General features: G+C 40.5%; 1 protein-coding gene across 1 annotated transcript in view; it reads right to left on the bottom strand.

The window, feature by feature from the left end:
• The window catches only part of CD180 (CD180 molecule), a 73010-nt gene extending 53915 nt beyond the window's left edge, over positions 1–19095 (bottom strand). Inside the window, 1 exon segment of the mRNA XM_050987365.1 lies at positions 18682–19095. Coding sequence (XP_050843322.1) covers positions 18682–19095 — 414 coding nt within the window.
• Positions 19096–27669: the final 8574 nt, after the last annotated feature.

The following is a 27669-nucleotide window of genomic DNA, read 5'->3' as shown; positions in this document are numbered from 1 at the left end:
TTTACATGTAATTTATCAGAGAACTTATTTTTACTCGAATGAATTCTTTTCCTTTATAATAAATTGATATTAACCTATTTTATTTCCAGAAGAACCCTGAATATTAGTGAAACTTGTGTGGCTTGAAAAAGGCAAATTCTGTATTCCATTGGTTTTGTATTTCTTAATAAAAGTAAATATAATTCTAAATGTCAGGTCCCTGATTCATTAGTCTTTGTGAAGGAAAGTTAATGCTATAATTGTGACTTCATTTGCAATTTTGATCACAGTGACAAGTAATAGATTTTCCAAATAAATAAAGCTTGTTCAGATGATTTGTGAACATCATGTTCATTGATACTTTTACTCAATTTTGGTTCATAATTGTCTGCAAGCACAGTTCCTGTGCTGTGGTTATCAGAGGAGAGGGAGGAAGAGACTGGCACTACCAGGGGACTTTCAGATGGTGGGCTCACTGTGTATTTCTCCTCCTTCCTCTGCAGCCTTTGCAGGGTGCTTGCGTTGTCAGGGGTTCTTGACCTGAACAGGTCCCCTCTGAAGCCCCTGAGACATGCCACAGGCAAGTAACAAAGGGCTTTTCTAGCATAAGGGAGAGTCTTTGCATGCCAATGCAGGATTTTTGTTTTAAAAAAATGCATATTTTTCTTCATATGCTTGATTAAACAGTAAGAGGAGGTAAGAGGAGCAGTCAGGGAACTGTGCCAGGAAAGAAACAAACTCCCAGGGTCCCCTTAACAATGAGTCAAGCCTTGGTTTTGCAAAACTGTTTTCTAGAGAGAGCTTCAGTCAATATACACCTCAGGAGGGAAGCACTCCAGGTACAAGGACAAACCTCTTGGATGAGCACAAAGAAGCTTCCTTACAGTTTGGCAAAAGTTTCTGCCTTCCTCCTTTCTTGAAGACAAGAAAATAGCTCAAGATATGCTTCTTCTGAGTTCTTCAAACTCAGATCTTTTTTTCTTTCCTTGACCTTTGCTTCACATACTTCCTGCCAGTCCCATTGTTCAATGGAAAAATCCTATCAGAGGTGTTACAGTTACCTCGAAGTTAAATCAGATACTGTCATGCTGTTACTTTTGCACCTCAATTACACAGAATGGAATTAAAAGTACCTTAGAATATGACCCTCACTGTTTTATGAACTCCAAACTACTGCAAGAATATTCTACCCAATGACCTCTATCTGCACATAATTACACTTGGAGGCATTCTTAAATCATTTGCCAGGTTACTTTTAGTGCTATTCCAGGGTAATCCAAAACACTTAGGAATTACCAGGGGTTATTTCCTTATTTTCAGGATTTGTCAGCTAGATATGCAAGTAATTTTGTGCTCTGATACTTTGAGCATGCACTTTTATCTTTGACAAACATGATTTTTTAAATAAAGAATAAACTTGGTTATTAGACAGTATAGAGATAGGTCTGTCGTTCCTCTTTAAAGCTTGTAATAAATAAAGAACCATGGAAAAATGTGTGTCTGTAAAAAAAAATTCCATGCTTTCTTATGCTAAATCTCACTATGTATTTTATGCAATTTCATGATCCTATTAAATGATCACACTTCTGGAGTAAACTTCTTAATAGAATTTAAACTCTGTACTTTTGCTGCATGTGCTGTGCAGAAGAGGGTGAGGGGAAATAGTCACGTATGTGCTACAGGTCAGCACAGTGGTTTCATTCAGCAAATAATCTGTACCTCATGAAACATTTCTAGGCAACATGATGTTACTCCTGGAGCCTGAAATAAGCTGCTTCTTACCTCAGGGTTATAAGCAGTTGAACATGGATAAGGGAGTTGGTGGATAAAATTACTAGCATGTGAGAGGCCTCTGTGAAGCAAGTCTGGGGCATTACCCTTGTTTTCCAGGTGTCTTGGGGGTTAGAGGTACTTTGTGCAACCTAAGAGTAAAAAGTGTTTTGAGCGGAGTCTAACCTGGGCTAGGTGTGCCACAAGGGCTGCATTGGTCACAACCTTCAGGTTAGGCAAAAAGGTACCTTCCTGCTTCCAGTTTGACCTGCTGAACGTGGAACACAGCTCCTAACCAAGTGGTTATTGCATTTGGCTCATGACCTAGTGCTGATTAGAAGAAATTTTCCTCGGGTCTTTTATCAAGGTCCATCTAAATGAAAAAAGCTGTCAGGAAAACACTGGGAAAAGCACAGGAAGTAGAACAGCATTCTTAATGAACTGTGAGAAATACTCAGAAACCTTATACACTAAAAGCCTTTCACGATATTATAGAAATTAAATACAAATAACCATTCTGCTCTATACTGTGTGTACAAAAAAGGGGGTTTTTTTCCTCTGTGCCACAGCAATTGTTATGCAACTGCTCCCATTATTTTGACATTTAGTATTTGATGTGAAAGTATATGGCTTCTTTCTAGAACTAGTTAATTCAGTGGCAGTTTGCAAGTAAAGAAGTTTTACAGAAATTATGTAAATAAATATTTGTGGGTTTTAAAACAGCATTTATTGAGACTGCATCATATAGTTTCCCTGCCTCATTTTTTCTCCCACTAAATTGTGTGAGTTCCTCTTAGCACTGAATATCTTTCAGCATTGACATCTTTTTCCTATCTATAATCAAAGGTGTTTATTTTTTATTCTCTTTAAACAAGGTTCATTAATGGGGTATAAAACTGTGTTAATGCTATAATGCAATCAGCTCTTTAGCCTACCCTTCAGTAACCTCTATATCCCCACATGGATGAAGGAGGATGACTTCCTGTCATCCATAGTAATGTAATTAAACACTGGAAAATAGTGAAAAAATCTTGTTGAATAGCCAAGTGCCTCTTAGGGACAGTAACGATGTGTTTTCAGGGATACTTTTGCTCCTTGTTCATGCATCTCTCTGTATGTGTACATGCTCTTCTTTGCAATCAGGCAAACTGGCTCTGGTCGTATTAGTCTGTGTTTGGTTTTCCTAAGGGCTCTCAGATATAGCAGCAATAATAACACATTATATGAAGATGCGGGTTGGAGCTGGAAAACTCCAGAGGGATATAAATGTTTTGAAAACAATATTACAATCTCAAATGACATGTGCAAGAAAATTTGACTGCTCTCTGAACTGTGCTCTATAATTTTCCACAAACAAATCAAGATACTTATACTGGAAAATTCTAGGACCAGATGAGATCTTTCAGTCAAATCCTTTAGATTCATAACAAAGTGATTGAATGAACAGACATGTTTTAATTCCTCTTCACTTTCCTTCCTCTGTCGGTCCAGACTAAGAAATCTCCTGAAAGCCAAAATCCTGGCTGGTAAGTGGATTACGAGTGGCAGATGTCTCTTGACCACTCTTCTTTTACTCACTTATTAAAAGTCAGTAAAGCCCCTCTTTCCACTTGCTGACCTTTTGTTGCTGGGACTGATAAAGGTCTCCAGGCACACTAAGAACAGAAAAGAAGGAAGTCCACTGTGATAACTTTCAGGTTTCATCAATATCCTTACGCTTTAGGAATTTGCATTCTCTTCTTTGATTAGCCCATTCTCATTTTTCACTTTTTTTCTCTTGAGTGTCTACCTCTTCCCCCCCCCAATATGCTGTAACTTGAATGTTCCTAAAAAAAATTACTATCTTTTCATCAAGAAAATGTACAAGATGCCAGTTGACTAAATACTTTTTTAGCAGTTGAGATGTGTAGTATGATTACAGGGGTTTTGATCTGAGCTAAGCAGATATTTGTAGTAGGAGTTGTAGTAGTAGTAGTAGCAGTAGTAGTAATAATAATCACCATCATCGTCACACAAGATGCAAGTGTTACCTTTCTAGATTTCCAGTACCTCTCAGTTAGGATCAAAGAGAAGTAAGAAATTAACACTATAATATAGGTGATACTTAATTTTCTTTTTTTTTTCCCTTAGTGCCATTTACCTTTCAGTGTTCATTCCTTTGTTTTTAAAGAACTTCCTTTTGTACACACCTTTGTTGACATGTGCAATTTCACCCACTCTCTGTTAATCTGCCCAAGTATAGCTCAGCCGTGAGCTCTGTGCTACAGGGTAACACAGATGCACAAGTTCATGTCTGAAGACTGAGTATGTTAATGACAGATAAATGCACCTGGGGTTACCCAGTATACAGGAATCACCCCCACCTCACTGTGGTCATTATCCCCATGGTGCCGGATGTTGTGACATTAGTTGGATCAACCTATGGGTGTATCCTTACCTGCCACCTTCTATGGGCACCTACTTTTGGCCACTGTCAGAGAGAAGATTTTGAGTCTCAGGGATCTTTTGGTATGGCACATTCCAGATGGCCTCATACATGGTACTAGGTAAGCTAAATAGCTAAATATCCTTTTGCTTCTGGCAGGCAGCTTTCTTTGGATTTAAGCTCTCGACAAAACAGAATGGGAAAATTGCCTGTGGTCTGAGGCTTAAAGGAAGGAAATGGTCTCAGTTTTAACTTCTGTTCATTGTTGAGGAAACCTCACTTTAGTAGGAGCATGGGATGGCTCAAAGGCTTGTGTAGTGCCAAGACTGGAAGTCTACACAAAAAAGCTCTCAGAGGGTACTTCTGATGCTGTGGGCCAGGGTCCTGAGATCAGCACAGGACCTTTTGAACCATACCCAGAGCTCTTGGACAATACATGTTTAACAGCAGCTGACGAAACAGGCAGTTTTCCTGCTCACTGGCAGCCTCTGCTGAAGTCACATAGCATTGAAAGATCCCGAGGATGAAGAAGGTGAACTACTCACACACAGACACCTGCCATACTGCCCAGGCTTACCTTTTCAGAGTGCAGTCCTTAAACGCAAAACATCTGGTATCATCTGTGCTGAAGGCCAGCTGAGATCCAGGCAGCTAAAAGAAACATCTGCTTGAAAAAGGATTCTGAAAACATGAATACAAGAAATGTCATTTTTATGCCTGCCTGACTGAACAGAATACAAAAAAGGGGATGAAACATCCTATCTACAGCCTCAGCAATGTGATTAGGTTTTCATTTTTATTCAAGACTCATATATTTTATTTCTCTGCCTCCTTTTCAGTAGCATATAATTCTCTATTTTTCATGGGTTTTATGCTTCTTTAAATTTGAATGGCATCTCTCATTCAAATGGTCTCTGCTCTGCCTTGGCAATCATTTATCCTCAGATATTTGTTTTCTTGAGGCTGGGCAGAGGCAAGGAACACACTTTACATTTCAAATCTCTGTGAGCCGGAAGATTCAGGGATTGTAGACATAATCACTAGTTTCACCTGGTGTAGTGTATAGTACATGTCACAGGATCTGAGGATGGTACATGCTCAGATTCCTTATCAGTGTGACATGGGGGACATGACACTACTGAAATCCAAGGCTTTGAAAATATTGCAAATGGTGCAATAATTAAGCAAATTAAAGAAGAAATCTTGATGTGCATTTAGGTTCATGTCTTTGAAATGCAAGACTTCTCTTCCTGTTGTGTTTTAATGCAGTTTCACAGCAACTGGAAATGTGAAATGCTAGGGATTTGTAGATTTTGGTGTGGACATGTGAAACTGCATTTCCAAAACCCTCAATAAACTCACAAAAGAAGAGTATAAAATGTAAGTCTGAAAATACCACTGATAACTTGTCTTACATGTCCCTGACATATCAGGAGGTTCTTACCCAAGGTATAACAATCTCCTCTCTTTTCACTGTCACAAATTAATTCTTGGGCAGCTTGAGTTTGTGTAAATAAGTCATTTGGGGGAGGAAGGGGGTCATGAGGGTTCACTGACTAAACAAGAAAGGAAAAAAAATCCAGAGAGCTTAGCTTTGCCTTTCAGAACTGTGTAGTTTTTTTCTCCCCTGAGATGTGTAACATGAAGCTTAAAGTATTTTCCTTCCATACCAAGCTGTAATATGGCTGTGACAGAGAACACTTTGCTTTCTAACAGCCACATGTTACGTACATTCAGTGGCAGCTGAAACTTTGACATCTGCACCGTGTAGGAGGTCACTCTGGCAAAAGCACTTGCTCTGGTGGCTGCCCTGATTATGTCTGCTGCTAGGCTGAGCAAAGGTAAACATGTTTGTGCCTAAAGATGTGTTTTGGAGCAGTGAGAGTTCCTTTTCTTAATTTTTTTTCCCCCTGCTTTGTTGCAAAAAAACCCATTTTTCACCAGGTAGGTGGAGACTCTACATGTTGCAATAGATGAGCACTTTACTTTTAAGACTTTTAAATTAAATATAAATAATAGGATTAGACTCTAATAGTCTATACACTTTTATATACTTTCACCCAGAAGGAATGTGGGTCATCTTGGCTTCTAATGAAATCAGAATTCAGTGGTCCTGCTTCCTTTGAATTTCAGAGCTTTGACACTCAGGATAAGGATTCTGCCACAGATGGTTTATCAGTTGGGTGTATTAACCAATGTAATAAATTACTGATCAGTGGGTAATAGTTTAATACTTTGACGTGCGATATGCTAAATATTAAAAAAAAAAGGCTGAGAAGGTCTTCCTTCCTTCTTTGTAGAGAGAGTGCTGGGGGCTATTTAACCTTTCTGTCGTTCACAGTATGGAGGCCAGAAAAATTCTCTAAGGATTTTACATTCTCTGCAGTCATTAGTTCCTTGATGACATTCTGCACTCATGCCCTTACCTGCCTTATATACTCCTATAAGTATCACATATATCAGCTCTTGCATATGAATTTGGCACTTCTTGAACATGGAGGTTATTTAATTTACAATAAGGAGAGAAATGCTTTAAAGGAGATTAACATTATTACCTACATGAGTGTAACTTAAATTGGTAGTATGTTTTGAAAGCTTCACAGAATAAATAATTGGCTACTGGATTTTATACGAAATCTTCCAATTTTTTACTGAATGGGAGGGACAGTTACATAGATTCACATTTCTGATGAAGTTCTAATGGAATGAAACCTTGAAACATTACAAAATTCCCATAAGGAAAAATACAAAGTTTATGAGGATTCTTGTAATTGTTCCTATTAATATGAGCTTATGTGTCCATCACAGTGATTTAATCTAGAGGTTCATTTATTCAGGACAATGTTCTAAGAAGCAGTTCAAGCTGACTGACAGGTAATTGCAGGAAGCCCTGTGGCAAAGCCTCTTCACCAGCTCAGTGTCACAAGAAACTGCAGGGGCAAAACTTTGTCTCAGTGGAAATACTCAACTCTTTTTCTTACATATTATATAGTGTTTCTTATTCACTTTTGTAGTGAATGGCCTTAAGCTGAAGGAGGGCAGGTTTGCATTAGATATTAGAAAAAAATTGGAAAGGAAACAAGGTGATGAAGGTCTCTGAATAATGTGATCTAGTAAAAGGTATCCCTGCCCAGGGCAGGAGGTTGGAGCTAGATGATCCCTTCCAACACAAACCATTCTATGACTCTATGATTCTGTGAATTTCACCTGACAAAACAGAGGGGCTACCTGCTATGGTGACCAGAGACAGATTACAGCAAAATGAGAATTGCCTGTGTAGCTGTACCTCTTCCTTGGGACAACATGTAATGTCAGAAACAGCTGGATATGTCATAATTAAATACTATATATTGCTGTGTATTGCCATTCATATGCTTAGAAAGAATGATCATATATATTTTTCTGTAATACTAACAGATTTTATCAAGTGTAAACAATCACAAAGGTTGCAGAAAGTGAATTAATTTCACTTAGAGTTGTAAGATGGGATAGGAGTAAATCAGGACATGAAGCAATGAGGAACTTCCTGTCTCCTTGTCCCCCTGCTTAGACATAGAGACAGTCTTGTGAATATACCATGGCCCACAGCAGTCTGGGGAAAAAATACCTTTCCAGGAACCTGGGCACCTCCACCAGGTAGAAACTTGGACTTAGTCTCCATAGCTGCCTCCTCTAAAGATAAGAGGTCCATTTGATGCCAAATTTGGCAAGTATGGCAATATTTGTCTTTTGTTCTCACTGGAAAGATAGGAAAAGGTTCACCTGAGGAGAGGGAGGTTTGAACCATAAAGAAGTAACGAGGGGTTTCCATAGGATGCAGGTGCTACAAGACAAAAATGTCAGCAGACACATTGAGGAGAAGAACAGATGACTGCAGGGGGATCACATACGAGGAGCTGAGATGACACTAACTTTCAGAGTCAAAATAAAATCATAGATTAAGACTGGACAACATCCATACTACTGAAAATAAAACCAAAACAAAGAACAAATAAAAAAACCCGCCAAACAATCAAAAAGACAAACAAGAAGAGGGAGTAAGGATATCCTAAGAAAGACTTTAAGGCTGATGAAATGGACTGAGAAAATAATTTTGCTACTAGTGCTTCTAGAAAACAAAAAATAATGCAAACACTAGCTTGTCATAATGCCCTGTGTCCTGGCTTCTCAGAGTGACACAGCTGCCACTGAGGATGATTGGTGGTGAAACGAGATGGCTTCTCTACTGAAAGAATAATGTGGGAGCAGTTCACAGTGACCCACTGCTGCACTGGCATCCACTTTCTCCACCATCATGGACCATGAAGGTCACTGCTCTTGTAGATGTCCTGTGATAACCAAAGCACATAAAAGAGACCAAGATTTAGCTCTTTTCCATTTGATTTACAGCTTTTCCAGAGCTTGGAGATGTCAGGAATAGTTTTGTCATCTATGCCTACTCATGCTAAGATCTCCTCTTGGAAGGCTCAACAAGGAGATCTGGGTACAGATTTGGCAGAGATCTTCAGCATCTAAGTGAAAGAAGATAAAAGAACAAGGTTCCTCTGCCAATTAAAAAAGGCTGATTTTTTTTTTTTCTGGAGGAAGTGCCTGGAGTCGCATTCTCTGTGGTATTACATAGTAGAGAAAAGCCCTTATTGGCCAGCCAAAAAATTAGCATTTGCTGTACCTAAGAGAGAGTTCTGGGAGTGAAAAGAAAGGTGAACTAAAATTTATAGATACAAAATTACTTGTATACATTTTTGTACCAGGTTAGGGCGCTGCTTGCTGTGCTTTATGCATAAAGGTAATGGTATAATGTTGATGACAGAATTCCCTGACAAACCAGGGGCAGGATAAAAATATTGTCTCAACCTTTGGTCTGTAGTAGTAATACAGTTTCAAAGTAAACCACTCCAATGATACACAGACTTCTGGTTGAATTTAAAAAATGCTTGTCAAAATCAGTTGAGAAGAAAGATATTCAGAAGATTAGCAAGCTAGATGAGCAACAGTGTGTATTTTGTTACCCCAGGTTATTCTCCTGTCATTTGTGGTGCACTTCCTTCAAGCATGCAAGCCTCGTGTCTGCCACCAGATGTTTATATAAAGTTGTCTATAATTATGAAAACTTGAGATGTTTGACAAAACTCTCTAACTTAGATATCAAGTAATTAAGTAATGACTATTTTGTTTGACATGCTTGTGCTGCATATAACCACAATAAAAGCACTTGGAGTAAAATTAAAAGTCTGAGTGTCAGTAAGGAAAAAGGAGACATTCTGACAGAGTTTTCAGCTGCAGAGTGAGTGTTCCCAAAACCTGGATTACTTAGGTGACCTTACAGTTTGTCTGGACTTAACCCATCCCAGGATGCCTTGGGGAAAGACATCCTGGCTACTGAAGGACAAATGCTGTGTGGTGGCTGTGGAGGTCAGAAATATTAACAAACAGCTGTTTCTTCACTCTTCGACCAGCAAGTCATTAAGAATATCAGAGACAGCAGAAATACCAGCTACTGTAAACTTCTTTAGGAGTCAACAGTTTTGGCTCTCTTTAGTGGTTGCTGAGCCTTAAAAGCTGGAGAGCCCATGCAGTTAATGGCAGAAGTCATTAAGCCAATAAACATGGGAAGAGAGATGAATGGCAGAAAAGGGGAGAGAATCATGGGAAGAGGAACATGGCCACTCCTCTAACCTGCAAAATAGTGCTTTGCTGTGCGTGGCATGTCATTCTCAGCACTAGGCAGTCCTGTTTGCTCCATGAAATTGAGGACATGGCTTTGAGGTGTACAAAGGGAGGTTTAAATTGGATATCAGCAAAAATTTCTTTACTGAAAGGGTGCTTAGATATTGGAACAACCTTGGGAAGTGGTGGAGTTACCACATTAAGACGTGTTAATATGGTACCTGGGGACATGGTTTAGAAAAGTGACTCTTGTGATTTACTGGACTAATTTCTGAAACCTTTAAATTATAGTGCAGTGAAGGGTTCTTCTGTGGTACCAGATTATTCTCTGAATTTGTCATATCAACCTCCAGTAAATAATCTGGCATAGTTTTTTTAATTTTTGGTTTTGGGTTTTTTGAAGGTATGGTGCAGAACCATTTGCTAGGGTCACAGTCAGTGGGAGGTTTCCTCTCCTTTTCAGAACTCATTTTCTTGACAGAAAGGTCCTTGTTGTCTATGGTTATATTGTCTTCATGATGTAGGGCAGGAAGGTTTGCATGGCTAGCAGTTGATTAACTGTTTTAATTTAAACTGTCATTTATTTATGTAATATAGCAGTAAAAGCTTACTGCTGTTGAGCGTGAGTTGTTCTGCTAACTGCAACGGAAATAGTTTTCACTCAGGTTAAAATATAGCCTTCTTACCTCCTTTTTGTTACTTTTTAAAATGACTGTTTGTAAAGGCTTTAAATGTAACTGAATGAAATGTTCTGGCAAAAATCAGGACTCCCTTGCATATAGTTTTAGCTGCTAAATTGTTGCCAAGGAAGAAAATTAACATTTCTTTCAAGAAATCAGTGAAATGTTCCTTTGAATGTGAAAGAAACCTGTGTGTCACTGTTACTTTCAGGCCACTCCAGGCAATCCTGTTGATACTAGTGCCCTTGGCAGATGCCTCTCTTTAGCAGAGCTGAGGGTAGGATGAGAGCTGACTTCTCTGAAAAAATTTTGCATGGTGAAAAATGTCCTCCTCATATTTAAAACTAAACTAGTCCCTTTTATTTAACCAGTCACAATCCTTTACAAGACTTATCTAATGAAGCCTTACAACACCCTGCAGTGCACTGTAGGAAAGTGCTGTATGGGATTATTAGATTGAAGCACTGCCAGCTGGCACAAAGCCCTGCAAGAGTTGTCATGCTGCTCCACCAGGCATGAGACCAACCCAGTTAGAGACCTGCTTGGCTGCTCTCCATTACCAAAACTAGACAGGCAGATCTCTCTAAAGGTGCGCAGAGGATGTATCAGTCGTGGCATGTTTGATAATGACATTCAGATTTAATTCCTTTTTTTGTAAAAATAAACTGACTCCTCATTAAGGCAGTTACAAGAGGTTATAACTGCACTTGGCATTGCAGCCCTGCCCTCTCTATTATTATGAGCTCCTTGTGTCTCCATTCCTCCTCCTTGCAACTTCTGTGGGTTTTTTGGGTTTTTTTTTGGTTTTGGTTTTTTTTTTGTTTGTTTGTTTGTTTTTTGTTTTTAGTTTTCCAGAAGTGAAACAAAAAAAAAAAAAAAAATTAAAATCCTTTAGTCCTTGGCCTTGTAAATGTGAAGAGTGTGCTAGGTTATGATAGGATGGTTGGTACAGAAACTTCATCAACGTAACACAGGACAGACCTAAAACTACAGAGCTGTGAAATTGTAGATCAGTAGTCAGGATCAGAAAGCACTGGCTAACAGTGGAGAAGGCAAGGATGACAACAACAAAAAGCTAATGATTTAGGTGAAAAATGCACATGAAAAGAGAGAAGTACTGATTGCTAAAAAACCTGACTAGCCAGGTGTTTTTTGTGTTAAAAGAGTTGAATGTTTTAAACCTGTTATGAAAAACCTGCAAGTTGGGGCATAAAAAGGCTTAGGATAGCCTATTTCTCCCAGTGTTCACACACTGTATGCTCACAGCAGAAGAGGCATGTGTCTGCTCACAGGCAGAGCACAAGGTACTGACCCCACTGTAGCCTGTGGAAAAGCCTTGGAGCAGGCTGGCCAGAGGAGCAGCCTTGAGTGCAGCAAGCTTGGTCTGCCTCCTGACAGCTGACCAGAAAGGGGGGAAAGAAGAGGGAAGAAACAACCAGCTAAGCTCCATTAAAATTGTACAGCAGCCCTTGGCAATACCAAATTTTAGTAGCCTCAGTTAGATGGTGTTTCTGTGCTGGAGCAGCCAGTTCAGTCTCATCTTATTTTAATTCTTCTTATTAGGGGGAGTGCAGGACTTGACTGTGGCATTGGCAGTGCTTTCAGCATTGGTGCAACTTCAGAGTGGTTCCTGATGGTAACAGTGGCAATGGCAGCTGCTACTGTGGTGCAACACTAGGCACTCCCAGGGTTCTGTGTGGCACAGAACCATTGCTATCACACTCCTGTGTACAAAGCCAGGTTACCACAGCAGTTTTACTGCCATTATTTGGGATAGACTGAGCTGCTTCCAGGTCCTCTCCCCTCAGGTTCTCATGGCAGATTTGAGATATGGTTTTGATCTGAGCTTCCCAGCAGCAGTGGGAAGCCTCTGCAGGTAAACCCTGAAACCAAACTGTGAAATGCCCTCTCCCTCAAAAGCCCAGTTCAGGGCCATGAGTTCTGTCTTGGACACATAGGTGTGGGAGCCATCTGATTGGTTTGGATCTCAGTGGGATTTTCTCAGGTGTTTTGGGACAGGGCATCCCAACTTTAACAAGAGTGGGCAAGTTCTATTGCATTTCACACAAGTGCCTGGGCTTGTTTTAGACATAATAATGCTGATGTTTTGGGTTTTTTTTTTGTAGCAAGCAGTGTGTGTTTGAGTCACACAGAGTATTTTGCCCTCTCTTATTCAGGGTTTCAATAAACACACTGTTTACAGCTCTCATTAGGAGTAATTCTTTGGGCATAATCTAACATGCATTTTCTTTATACTCACTGTGTACCTGGAACATCATGATCAAATTGCAAAACTGTAATAATCCCTTGCTCATTATATTTATTTGGAAAGAGCAAGACCCTCCAAAGAGCTTACTAAAATAGCTCTTCTTTCTTCATAGCTTTCAATGAAACACATTTTTGAGAATCAGGCCAATGAATTCAAACACTTGGGTTTTTTATTATTACAGTTTTGCGGATGACTTTCAGTGTAGTTTCTAAATATAACTGTACTGTGTATTTTTTTCTGCAAGAGCTCTTAAAAGGGCAGTTTGCTTCAATGCCAAGTGCTTTCTGAGTTCTCCCTCTTTCTTACCTAAGTATGTTTTTAACCTCCTTACTAATTATTTTACATTCATTCTGTGTATCATTGCTGCTAGTCAACTCTTAAAACATTTCTGTTCTAGACCTAATTTCTGTAGGAGACCTTCCCTATCTTGTAGTGATTGTCTTTGTTGAATTCACCCCTTTTCCAGTGGGTTTGTGTACACAATTGCAAAACATGGTCTTTTGAAATTCACTCATAATCCATAGGTTTTGCAGGGCTGAAACATGATCTCTCGAGATTCAGTCATGATGTATAGATTTTGCATGGATTAAGTCCAACAGATGTGAACTATGGCTGCATTCAGACCAGAATAACATACAGCTGTTTCTGAAAAAGATCAACTTCATTGTTTTTATAACAGTGTCATTGCTTACTTTTTTGCTCTGCCTTAAAAGACAAGGTGTGTTTTGGGGTCAGGATGAAGAGTTTTTGATATGTGCACTAGAGATGACACATGCCAGCTCTCAAGAAGTCATTGGGGCTGCCTCCTGCCTTGGGAGTGAAACTCCCTTGGGAACTGGCTGTTTTGACATCCTGTGTAGGTTTTTGCATTCTGTGTAGGCCATAGCTGCTAGCTGCACAGCTCAGCCAAAGCCCCCTATATCTTTCTCCAAAGTGGTGGCAGAACCTCCTATTTGGCAAAAACAGACCCTTTCTTCCTGCTTTACTCAATAGTCTTCTCATTGGAAGGGCTTAATTCCAGCAGAAATGCACAAGAGAAGCTGTAGGAAGCCACATCACTCTCCTTTGCCCTTTGTATGCAAAATCCAGCTGTAATTGCACACTTGGTACTTTTAGAACTTCATAATTCATATGTATGCAGAGGACAAATAACATGTTGTTTCTCCATCAAATAAAGACTTGGAAATACAGCTGGCCAAAGAGGATATAGTGACATTTTCATTGCTTTCTATGTTTGTATCCCTTAATATCACATCAGTCCTTGCTGTCCTCTTTTTTGTGAGTAAAACTTCTCTGAATGTGCCAAATAACAGTGGTTAGTTTACAAACTAAATTGCCAAACAAAGGCATCTTGAACATCGGGCAGAGCAAAGTTGAATTCTACTGTTTGTGTCTGCTTGAAGCAATTTGGATCTATGGTTTCTGTTCACTTTAAACACTGTTTTGAGCTCGATTATTCCTTTAGAAGCTGCTAACTGGTTTATATTAAATTACAGCAAATCTTGTATTGTATAACTTTCTTTTGACATAAGTGAAGTATGCTAGTGCTGAGGCACCTTAGTGGGGCAGATGTGCATGCATTAATTCTGAGCACAGATTAGTATCACCAGTGCTGCCCTTTGAAAGCTGTCCCTCTGTGTTTGGATCTAAAGCAAGGCATAACTTAAAGCTGAGCTATTTGAGGCTGGGGGACAGGAAGAGGGAGCAAGAGACAAAACTGAGGAAATAAGTATTTCATTTCTCAGCATATCACATGCCCTACTTAGAACCTCAAGAAATTGGGGCTTCAGCACTCTCCACAGTGGGAGCTGAAATGCAATGACCATGCAGAACTTTGTTGAAGTGAAGAACACTGCTCATTTCTGAGCCAGTATCTGGAAAGAAAATGCTTCTAGTAGCTTCAGAAAATATACTCCCTTAGAGTGGACATATTACAGAAATTTTAGGGGATGAAGATAAGAAATTGAAAGGCAAACGGTATCTGAAATGTTTATGAAATGAAAAAGATGCGAGGGGATTGTGTAGAAAGAAGAGTCACATCATTACCAGAGAAATATTTTAACTAAAACATGTCCCAAGAAGCATCTAGATGAGAGAGGTATAAACTGTGTAATGGCAGGACTGTACACAAGTGTCTATTTACTATCATTTTAATTAGCAAGAACAGAAGAAAAACTTCTCAACCATATAGTAAAACTCAGAGGAGATCCTCTACAAATAACTTAGAACACATAACTAAAAACATTTTGAAACTAGCTAGTGTCAGTGTCTCGGACCCAATTCTTTTCTTGCACATCTAAATTTGGTTACTAACTGCTCCTCAGAGGCTTGGAGAAGGGCTTCTCTTTTCCGAGCTAGGAAAGGAGAAAGACAGACATCTGACCAGAGAGAGGCTGCAGGTGGAGAATGGCTTTAGAGCAATAATGAACATACATCTTTATAGGGCCGCTTGGTGATATAAACACACAATGATCTGTAGGCCAGACCCTGTGGTTCTTACTGTCCTGCAAATACCAATGGCAGCAAACTGGGAATACATGGAAAGTCACCTGATTCTTAGGAAAATGAGACTTCCAAACCATAGTTTTCAGGTGTCCTTGACTCCTTGCTTGAAGTGGATCTGTCTTCTGAGTTGCTGTAAGTGAGTGAGCCTGCAGTGCTGAGCTCAGTAAGGCAGATGTACTCAGGTGTTCCACCAGACATAAAAAGAGCTATGTCATTCCAATTACCAGAAGCTCCTGAATCCCATGATCACACTGATTCATGATTCCAAGAATTGTGATCATAGCTTCTCATGGATATAGAGAGAGCAGTGAACCCAGGAAGGACAGAGTACAAGTTATCTTTGTGTTTTCTCCAAAACTCAGATCTTCAAATTTTTACAAATCTTGAAAACATCTGTAAAGCCAGATGTCCCCATCCACTGGGCAGGACAACCAGTCCCTGCCACCCCTGCCATTCCTGCATTAAATGTACTGGTTTTTTGCCTGCTTAGGCTGGTGTAAAAGCATGTCCCTCATCTTGTTGTTCAGGTCTTGTTGAAAATTACAGCAGAGGATGGGAGATTCCTCTCTGTACCTGTAACAGGGCAGTGAAACTGTGATACCTTCCCAGAGGAGCTGCTGGAAGCCTGGGGGGTGTGGCCTGGGTGCACTAATGACAGAGTGGGCACTTCCCTTGCGCACATCTACACTCCACCCCTGCACTACACACTGCAGGCTCCACCATATGGGCTTGTATGGATTCACCAGGTTGCTGGCTAATTGGAAATCCCATGCATAAGTCAAGTTGTTAAAGACCAGAGGCCTTTGACCTGTCTACAGTGGAAAACCTACAACCACACATCATTTTTACTGGCCAAGGGATCCAGAAACGGGTAAAGAAACACAACTGGAGCCTGAAATCAGACAGTATGATAGTTGTGTGCTTATTAAATTGATAGAGTTAAATTATTTTTGCCATTGTTAAGGAGAGAGAAATAACATGACTGGTACAGGCTTGCTAGGAATGTACTATTAACATGGGCTAATAGACACTTGTTTTGAAAATGTTGTACTATCCCACTGCAAACACCTTCTGGTAACCTATCTCTCTGAAAACACCTCAAATAGCAGCTCAGCTTCCTTAGAAAGTGCTGGAGGAACCACTGGAGAAAATGCAGCTTGATCTCATACACAAAGTAGTGACCTTAGTAATGATCTTCGTGTTGAAAGGATGTTCTTGCAGAGGGACTGTGTAAAAGTCAGAAACAAGTTCTCCCTCTGAACTGTGGCAGCTGAGTTAATAACTGGGACTGATTTCCTCTGCAACCACACTCATTCCCCTAGAGTGACCATCACACAAAAAATAACGAGATTACTCAAAGGATTCAGTGAGACATAAACCCACATATTTCACTTACAAGTTTTAAGGAAGGTACTAAACATGGAAAGATGCCAGTGTTGTCCAGCTTCCTAAGTGGTGAGTAGCAGTGTTGTGTGAGTAGAGGTTGTAGGCTGCCTCTGGCAGAAGCACTTCCTTGCAGAGGACAAAAATCTGAAACTCAACCCTGACAGCAACTTGGGAAAAGTCTTCTTCACCCTTATCACCCATGGTGAGCAGAGCTGATACCATCCTAACCATGCTTCTCTGCTTGAACGTTGTAACTGCAGAAACTGTAAATGAGAACCACAGGGTTTTAGGTAAGAGGAGAGAGGCGGAGACTGAACTTGGGAGAAGAAGAACGTAAAGTGAGGAGAAGATGAGAAAATGATACTCACACTTTTCATCTGATTATTTTCTCCCTTTGTCAGCTGTTCTCCACCCTAGACCTGTTTACCAGCAAGGTCAGACTGCTTTACATGGAAATTCAGATGCTGATTGATGTAGTGACTCCCAAAGAAATATCTAAAACATCATTAATGTACATGTGGATTTTTAAAATAGGTCTATGTTTAAAGATTGAAATAAATTAGAAACTTGTAGCAATAACAAGAGGAGGGAAAATATTCAGTCTCAGTGGTGGAATTGACCCTCTGAGACAGCAGCAGTCAGAAGTTGGTTCTTATACGGAGAAGCTGCAGTCATGTCTTCCTACAATTAGGGCCCCAAAGCATGAAATTGAAAGGTTATAAATATCTCCAAAACAACAAAGCCAATAGTTAGATAAATAAAGAGGGGAAAATTTCAGGGAAATCTGGCTCAAGTGGAGATTCTGTAAGGAGAAGTCACATGAGTGTTTCCCAGTGTTAAATCCCAGGCTGGAGATAGAGCCAAGCTAGACCACTGCTGACAAAGGCATGCAATGTTATATCTTTCCAGGAGAAGGCAAAAAATGGGCAGAGAGCTGTGGCTTGCTTCCTTGTGGTCTGGCCTGGATCCACAAAAGGTTAATTTCATATAAACGGCTGCAGGGAAAGTTGGCTTTTGGTCTCTTGGGGCGAATGCATTCACTGAGCCCCATGGAGGAGGATGGAATGGGGTAACTGTGCAAGATATTCCCCCCAGTCCCAAGTGATTTGTGAATATTGGAAGAAAAATTAGATTCTCATAAATCTATTTCCTCTGATCTCTCTTATATTATATGTTCTATGCACCAGAGTACTATCTAGGGTCTAGTTTCCATTTTAAAATGTTTTAATGATTTTTCTGTCAGACAAAACTTGCATTGTCCTCACAGAGTATAAACAAGCATAGCTAGCTCCTGTAAAGGAAACATTCCTCCTATCCCTTGGGGAGCCTTGGTTTGTGGAGTCATGTCCTAGATACCAGTGTGTCAGATCTAGATGCCAATGTGTCAGATCCATCTGGCATCCATGGGTAGTACCTCTGCAGAGGGAGATGAGAAGAAGGACCTGTATTTGAATTGGCTTAATGAGAAACTTGGGCAACAGACTGGGACTGGATGGGTGGCCTGGTAACACCCACTTTTTTCTTTCTGGATCCAAAGTCACCGGCTCAGGTACAGTCCAGGGTCATCATCTTACAGTTTAGTGATGGAGCTTGTTTGCAAGGCTGTGGTCCTTAAAAAGCTGAGTTGAGTCTTAGAGGATCAGGAGACAGACATGGGGGAAAAAATAATGTTTGATATATGTTTTTCAGGACATAAATTGATCACTTGCCTGAAGGAAAGGTTATGGCAGAACTATTATCTTAAAACAGTTCAGCCCAACCACAATATATGCGATCCTGTGAAATGCAGAAAGAGCTTGGAACAAAGCCTGCTTGAAAAGAAAAGCTTTTGAAGCATCGTGTGAGGAGCCAATGAGCTCTGTTAGGCCTCAGCAACGGCTGTCAGAGGCCCAATGGGTATGTGTTATGTGTCATGTGCCATGTCCAGGAGGCAGCCAGGAGAAGATGCAGGAAAGCTTTGTCTCTGGGGGACTTTGCCTGGCCACCATTTCATGTCTCACACGGGACAGGCGGGGGGACAGCACGGGAACACCGAAGGCACTGTACCCCAGAGACACTCTCCAGTCAGACTGAAAAAGGTCTCTGCCAATGGACGGCAGCGGCACATCGGGCTGGCCCGATGGTCTCCTGTCAGTCGGCACACTCGGGGAGGAGCCGGGGGCATAAAAAGTAACGACGTCACAAGCTCCGCGGGCTCTTCTGTCCCTCGTCTTTTGACTCCTTTGGGGGCTTTTCCAACTTGCTTTTGGAGTCCTGCCTTTTGGTTCCCCTGCCCTCACTGGCCCTTGCTCGCCCTCGCGTCTGTCCTGCCTCCTTGTGTCCCTGACCGACGCCCTGCCTGCTTCGCCTCTGCGTCCCTGCCTGAGGCACCTGCGATCCAGCGGTCCGAGCCAGCGATCCAGCCCGCTGCTCATCCTCGTCGCGACTGCCCACAGTCCTGGCCCTCCTGGCCCTTCTGCCCGAGCGGCACTCACGCAGTGCCCGGCCGCCCGCGGCCGCAGGACCGTGCCCCGGCCGGCAGCGTGCACAGCCCCGCCTCGGCACAGCGACAGCACGCCCCGACCTCGGCTGGTAACGCCCTCTTTGCCCTCTGTCCCATCTCTCTTTCCTCTCTCCCATTTTGTTTCCCCTTGCTCTGTGTTCTCTAGCGCTCTTTAGTGGGGTAAAGAAATTTTTTTTTGCCTTTTTGTTACCAATAAACAGCTGTCAGATACAGTGTCTGCCTCCTTCACCTTCATTTTGTTCCCGAACATCTATTTTTTAAAATAATTCCTTGCAGTTCCCCACACTAAAATGTAACATGTAGCCACAAGTTTTGTAGAATTGAACAGTAGTGCTTTGGAAGGTATAGATGATAATCATGCTGGCTAATGTTACTTGACATTATTATAGCTTGGTTCTTTCTCCGGGGAGGACAGTGGCAGGGTGTCTGCTGTCTGGCAGACAGGTCTCCTTTGGGAGGTACTCAGAGAAAAGTTCCTTCTCCATTTCCTTCTCTAAAGCTTTTGGGGAGAAGTGGAGTCATGCTCCTTGTAGACTTCAGCAGAGCTTTCAGGCAATGGAGAAATTTGATGTAAGGATTCAAATGGAGTTGAGGGCTTAAATCACAACCTTCATAGAGCTGGAGCAAATGAAATGTTTGATAGTATCCACAGTGCAGGGCTCTCTGTTATGTTAGGCACACAATAAGAATGATACAGGACCTGGGCTTGCTGAAAGCCAAATAGGAGTGAAAATGCAAGCTACGCAGGGCTGGGTGGGAGCATGTTGCCTAAATGGAACTTTTGACACGTCACCATCCTCTGAAAGGTGGTCTGGGAAGATCCTTCCACCTAATTTGTAGGCACCTGGAGTGTGTTACCTTGCTGGAACATGCTGACCTCTGTTAAATGGTCATTGCAGAGATACTTTCACGAGCATGCTTCTGGGCTTTGTTTAGAGGAAAAAGAAACAGTTCTTGGAGGGTCTGTAAAAAACAATGTGTATAGAGTGTGTGTATATACTTATATATGTATATATGCATAGCATCTCAATTTAGCATATGGAGTTGAGATGGAAAAAAAAAATTTTGAATCTGCCAACCATGAAAAGACATACTAATGCTGAGCCAAAACACAAGAATCTGACCTAGGTTGGTTTATACATATGAGGAAAAATATTTACTCAGCTAGTAAGTATTTGATTAACCTTTGTTTATTGCTTCAAGATGAGAGACAGTTAAAATACAGGAACTCATGGATTATATTTTTGCTTTTGGCTAGTGTTCACTTCCTCCTCAGAGAAAAATATGCTGTAGTTAGGAAAAGAAACTTTTCTTTCTCATCTCAAAATCTGTATTTCCAACTCCAGAGCTGAACTCAAGAGAAATGTACCTTTTTTTTAAATTTTTTTTTTAAGTAGAGAGACAGAAGTAATGTGAGGCTGTGCATCATGTGGTTCACATGGAGATACAGGCCAAAGCATGTGCAAGGTTTCTGCTTTCTAGGCTGGAGAGACACAGGGACTATTTTATTTGTAATATAAAACTAAGCAATGTCAAATACTGAGGCATATTCTGCTTCTAAGGCTTTACAAGTGTCTTACACTTCAAACTTGCTTGTTTCAAAGGGAGGAGACAAACCCCTTTTTTAGCTGTGCATTGCTGCTAATAAGATCCATCTGCCACAGCCACATACATTCCTAGCTTGGGTCAACAAAGTGGCTCTGCTGCTCTGTGCAGGGTTATGGCATGTGGTAGTTTAAAAGCTGCCATGAAATTTCCCATTTTTCCCCCTGCTATGTAGTCCAGCTTAGGAATTGTTTTGTTCTGAATAATCTGATGGGAGCAAGTTGCAATACAGAGAGGGATGTCTGTTGCTGGCTTCTGAATTACAGAGACTGAGAATTGGATGGTCATGAGAAGGATCAACCTGAGAGCTATAGCATATGTTGTGGGGTAAGATTAAAAAAAGTGGTAAATGCTTTGTGACCTTTCAGGACTGTAATAAAATAGAGCAAGATATTGGGATGTAACCCACAAAAGAAATCTCAGCTATTCAAACAATTGTAAAGGGTTTTAAAAATTTTGCTGTTGTCAGGTTTTTTTGGTTTCTTTTTACTTTAAAAAATAATTGTGATCAATAGGTAAAGAGTGAGCTAAGGCTTTGCATGCCTTAATAATTTGTTACTTGAGAATAATTTTTTAATCTGAATTGACAAGGAAAGAGCACTCTGATATTGTCCATTATACCTTGTTCAAAACCAGGTTTTGATGGTGTAAATTGTTTGACAGTTGGAGCAGGAAGAGAATCCATCTGAGGCACTGCTAGAGGCTTAATCTAGTGTAATACTGCAATGTAGAAATGACAGTATATTTTTTCTGCTTTTGCATTGCAGCATTTTTAAAACAGCATCTAGTAGAACATGCTTTAGACAAATAAGTGAACTCAGCTATAAATAATATAAGGGCATCATTACAAACAGCTGTGGTGGCTTTTCAGGAGGCCTCCAGAGCCATATACCACTCCTTGATAAACCCCAAATCATCCAGTGCTCACAGAGGTAGTCCCAGGCAGTGTTTTTCAGCTTAGCTGACACTGATACTTTCACTGTGTATGTACCTGTCCACCCAGGTGGACAGCTTTCCTCCTAAGAGCCAGGCTGGGTAGAAAGTCATACTATGCACAGTGCTGTTATTTAGCAAATAACAGTCCTTTTGTTTTCTGGTAAAGTCCTACCTTGAGCTGCCTGTTCCAAAGAAACTCTTTAGCAAAAGTGGATCTGTACGTTTGGTTTCTGAGCTGGTTTAGCTCCCCAGATGGCATTGGAGCCCAGCCCTATACACTGCTGAGGTGACAGAGGTGGAAGCCAAGAACGACTGCCCCAGTCTCATGTTCCATTGCTCTGTGTGAAGGACAGTATCTCTTTCTTGTGCCCATGAACGGTCATATTTTATTAATGTTTCTTTTTCTTGCTGGACAGCTCACAATGAAGTACTTAATTAGATAGTCAAAAAACCCAAATCACACAGACTATAGTTTCAATTTTGAGGATGTGCTTCAAAGCCTATAGACTTTCAGGATTACACCTCATACCATCCTCATTTCCTGAAAAACCCACTTTTTTGGGAAAGGCAGACATTTTTGAATAGCTCTGCTTTGTAAGAGATGGAACTGAAGCACGGAGAAATGCTATGAATTATACAAACTGTAAAGTTGTTTAATGGGAAGCCTTGGATTTTGTTTTAACTTTTTTGATTCTCTGTCTGATTTCATGTTTCATGCAAAGGCAACAAAAGATTTGTACATTTTAAGACAAAAATGCATTTCTTTGTCTGAGTATTCTACTGTTCAACTTATTATTTTTAATAATAAAAACAACAACAAAAAAACCAATTTAAAATCTTATTTTATTAACCCTTGAATGTACTGATTTGTAAGTTCTTATCAATTCCAAAAGCAATTCAGCCAGACTTCTGATGGACTCAGTTATGGCTATGAGGAGCAAGGGAACAGTCACATGCATGTCAGAGCTGAGCAGTGATGAGCAACTTAGAGAGGTGAGACATTAAGCTGATGCCAAGGCTGCCATGAGGAAGGAAAGTATGTATTCCTCTAATATTTTGTGGGGCTTTGACTGACACCAGACTCTGCATATTTGGGAGCAGTAGCTCTTCTTGCTGTGACCAGTTTGGGATAGCCCTGGTTTAGGCACTACAGAAACTCTCCTATCCATTAGCATGTAAGAATGCTGGGTGGGGAGAGTGGGTCAGAAGAAGGGCTTTTGTGGGGGCGCTGTTCCCCCACTCTTGTGCACTCAAAACATTTTCAGTACAGACTGAAGTTTTACTGAACCCAGTATGCTGGATGAATGGTAATAAAACCTGTTTGTAGCCTGATTGGGAAGAAGGCTTGGTGAGTTAGTTGGCTGTGAAGTTGGCAGAAAGAAGCAAGGTTGATGGATGGGAAGCATCCAAACAAGAAAGTAGATGTTTGCAAATCAGGTGGTACCTGAGTTCAAACCCAGTGCTATGCTCCACTCACTGGGACACCTCTGTCAGGTCACTTGACCTCCCTTGTGCTCTAATAAACCAAACTCTAAGTTTGCTGGAAAGCTGAAAACCAGATGCTGCATCTGGGAAGCACTGGCTCGGGCAAAATTCCTTGACACCACTTACAAGACTTGTGTACATTTTGAGGAGTGCTGATCAGTCACAGCAGATGAAGTTAAAGTGATCTTTGGAAATTAGTTTCAGTCAGATTTCTACTTTATTATTTCCCTGTTAAATATTATTCTGCTCAGCTTTGAAGTAGAGGAGGATGGGCTGAGTTTTTATCTTGATATAGACCAAAACTCCAAGGAGAAAACAAATTGCTTGTCTTCCAGAGAAACAGCATGATTGTAAGTCAGATTGGAACAATCAGACACAGATGTCTGCAGAGAGAGATTCTTGCGGAGACTCTTGACCCTAGGTGGCAATTGCTAGGCCGTATTTGTCTCCAATAGAACCTTACAGCAGTTCAGATTTTTGTATTCGTAAGAATTTGACCTATCAGCTTTTCACCTTTCTGTCTGGTTTTGGTACTTCGTGAGAAGTCAGCTGCCCGCTTCTGGCACTTCACTTCCTTGTCTCCTTACACTCTACATGTCCTCTCAGCTTTTACCCCTCTGGGGTTGAACCACCTTTGGGATGCTGATGGGCTAAAAATGGTGCTGCAAGAAATTGCTATAACTTTCCATTAGTTGTGTGCTGTGCACAGAAGACCTGATGGGGAATAGGCACAAATACATTTCTGTGAGGGACGGTATTTAAATCTGTGCTTGCACTATGAGATAGGTGTGCAAGCTGTGCTGTTAGAAGAGGGTGCTGATACAGGACTATTTCTGTCCTGGTATATCGGGACTGTGTCCTTTTAGTCATGATATTTTTGGCAAATGTTGAGGAGCTTTAGACTGTTCCAGCTGCATAAATCATATGAGTGCTGGGTTTTCAGGTTGATGCTATACAGTGCTGAGCATGTGCATGTTTTCTGTTTCACTTTCTGAGCCTTGGGATAAATAAAGTGAAAATATGGTATTAATCTGAATACCAAAATAACTTCTCACTCATGCTCATTCTGCAAACATCAAAGCTATGAAATGAACTGGTCCATTCTATTTTTAGCTGGTTGTCATACATAGGGGTCATATTTGCGTAAGATAGGTCTTTTCTCCCTTCTAGTTTTTAAAAGAACGAGACAAATTTCACTTTGTTCTTAAATTTACTCGCTTTTTGGTCAATATATTGGAAAAAAGAATTTGAAAACCTTTGTAAAGTTTGATAGAGAAGTATATGGTGAGGAACTGAACAATACTGTAAATTTAGTTAAGCAAGAGATACATACAGTATGTGAAGGAGTGGATCAATCACTCTGTGTACAGAGTTCTTACAGCTCTTTAATTGCTTTATGGCAATTAAATACAAACCAAGTAAAGAAATAAATGTTTTGGGCAGGAAAAAATTAACAGAAGATTATGAGCTAAGCAAACAACACTATAAAGCAGAACCTAAAATGAAGTTACTGACAGTCCTATATTAAACAGCATGATGTGTATAATTCTAGTCCGTAAAATTGGAGCATGTGACATTTTTACAAAGCAGAACAATTGCTACCCCTGATGAAGCTGACACGTGCTTATCTGAGAGAAAAATATAATGCTGATAGAAAAAGAGTCTTCAGTTAACAAAAGGAAGGCAAGTTAGTTTTATCAAAACCCATAAGCTATTTAATTGTCATAACTATTAATATACTAATTAAAAGAAATTAGTAGGTGTCTTTGAAATTGCATGCCCTTTTTATTTGCATCAAACTCAATATTGTGCAGGCCGCTTCTTGTTCATGCTGGGGAATGAGAATGTTTTATCAAGTGGCAGCCATTCACTCTTAACTAAATCTTGCCAGCTGAAGCCCAGCTGGTCAAGAACTACAGAGAACAGTTAATACCCTGAAAAATACAGGCTGTATTTTAAAGAAAGATCTTTTTTTTGGGAATGACAGGTAATTAATTCTTGTTTCTCCATACATCTTTTCTGATTTTAGACCTTCATCTAGAAACTTACTTGTGTGTATACTGAAACTTACTTGTATATATACTGAAATCTTAAATGCCTGCCTAGGAAAATATTTCAATGTGTATGTCAAATTTTCTTAAGAAATTTAGGCATGGCATTTAGTTCATTGGATGAACCATTGATTTCTCCAGCAGAGAGTAGATACAACAGCCAGTGCAAGGAGAAATGCCCAAGTATAACTTCCTTTCATGTGACTTAAATATGTGCTTAAATTTAAACACATGCTGAACTAACCTTTCTGCATAGGGATGCTTTCCTGTCTCTGAATGCTGATTACAAACATATTTTTGGCAGATGTTTATGTTTCTGATGCAACTGAGTGCCTTTGCTTTGAAGGAGTAACATCTTCAAAGTACAGCAAAAGGGCAAAAGAGTATTTTTAAACACTAACTCTTCTAGCAGTGGAGTAGCCTATGCTTTTGAAAGGCACATATTTGATGGGAAGAACATGTCCTGTTGCATGGTTACAAAGGTATAATTCACCTCAAAGACTATTGGTAAGATGGTCTACTTAGGTAACAGTGTGTTTAATGGTGCAAGCATGAAATGATCAAACCAATTTTTTTACAGGGCAACTTCATTTGATGGATGTGAGTTTAGGCCAACTAAAACTTATCCTGAATTAATTCGTTGTTAGAGGTATTCACATGCAAGTTTTGCAGCTGTAGATCCAAATAGTAAAGACATTTAGGAGCTATTGACTACCAGAAACAGAAACACTGCTTTTATTCAGATGATTTAGGAACACCCTTCACAATTAGGGATAAAAACAGAGGAAAAATTTAACCGTACCACTAAAGACAACAGCCCACCTCCAATAAAACCTTTCATATCAATTATGTTACCGTCAATTTCTGTACAGGTTTCATAATACTGCCTCCATATTGTCCTGCAAAGCTGAAGTCAGTTATTTATGAATTATTGCGATGATGGCACTGCAGTATATGATATAGTTTTGGATTAACCCTTCATACATCAGATTTCAAAGCACTGAATCTGTAATTATAGTTATCCAAGGGCACTGAGACCTTAGCTAATTTCTTTTTCAAGTTTACTTCAAGATGGTATTAGGAACACACAGGCAAGAAATCTCTGCATTTCAGGGTTGTTATGCTGAGCCATATAACTTATTTTCCTTTCCAGGAAGATCTGTGATTTTGGTTGAAGTGCCTAGCAGGTGTTACTTTTAAAATAACTTGAGCTTTAATGAGCAGACTTTTGTTTTCCTCTCCTTCATACCTCAGGTAGAAGAAATGTCAGTGAGCACTTAGGAATTGAAGAGTCCTCTTTCCTTCCAGGCTGGGTCTGTCATCTGAGCATGGATGGATGGCTGTGGCAGACCTCTTTACTTGAAACTCCTTTTGTGGCCTGTGTACTTTGTGCTTTGTGTGGGCAGACACAGCACATCTTGCTTGTAAAAAGCCATCTCAGCTGCCTGGTGCCCAAAAGTGAGTTGACACAATGGTAAAATATACTGCAAACAAATATAGTCAGGCCAAAACCCAAAGATTTATTGGCCTAGCAAGGAGTTACTGAATTAGCAGGAAACATCCTCATTTTAACAATAACCATAACATCCTCATTTAACAATTAATGACCGTTCTCCACCTGAATGGGGAAAAAATATATAATGGATAAATGACACAGGCATAGCCAAGTCATTGAGGTACCTCTGAGGAAAACTGATGCATGATTTTGTCTCTCTTCCTGATTTCAGCTTTGTCACATCAATATCCTTGCCTTAATATTCTCTTCCTTTGCCTTTCTGTCCTTTACCCCAAAGCTAGAAATGCTGGTCTGGCATGTTGACCCTGTGATCAAGAGTACTGAGTACCTTCTGGTGCAGTGAAGGGCTTCACTCATCTCCATCAGCTTTCCTTGGTGTTAGTTTGGGTCACTTCTGTTGTTATTTTGAATCCCTTCAGCAGAGGGGGAAAACATTTCCACTTCTGTGTCTACTGGCTCCCCTTTTTCTGTCAGGACACAGAACCCTATTGGGTGAGTTTAGTTGATTAGCTGGCTCTGCTTTGGAAGTAGTTCCCAGAGTGCACAAGAAAGGGTACAGCTATGGGAGGTGGGACATAAGCTTGAGGGAAGGCCACTGCCTGCGATACCACAGGTAAGATATGTTTCTGGAAGTGGGTCACAGTTATCATAGAATCATGGACTCGTAGGATGTTAAGGGGTAGGAATGGGTCTTGAGATCATCTAGTCCCAACTCCCCCTGCCATGAGCAGGAGCACCTCCCACCAGACCAGGCTACTCAAGACATTTTCTGGCATGGCCCTTAACACTGCCAGGGTTGGGGCACTCATAACCTTCCTGGGAAATTTTTTCAAGCATCTCAACACAGTCAGTAAATTTCAATTTCTACCCATTACTCCTTGTCCTATCACTG

The sequence above is a fragment of the Serinus canaria genome, chromosome Z, assembly GCF_022539315.1.
Source record: "Serinus canaria isolate serCan28SL12 chromosome Z, serCan2020, whole genome shotgun sequence".
NCBI lineage: Eukaryota > Metazoa > Chordata > Aves > Passeriformes > Fringillidae > Serinus > Serinus canaria.
Note: the sequence above shows the minus strand (reverse complement) of the source record. Positions and strands in the feature narration are given on the sequence as shown.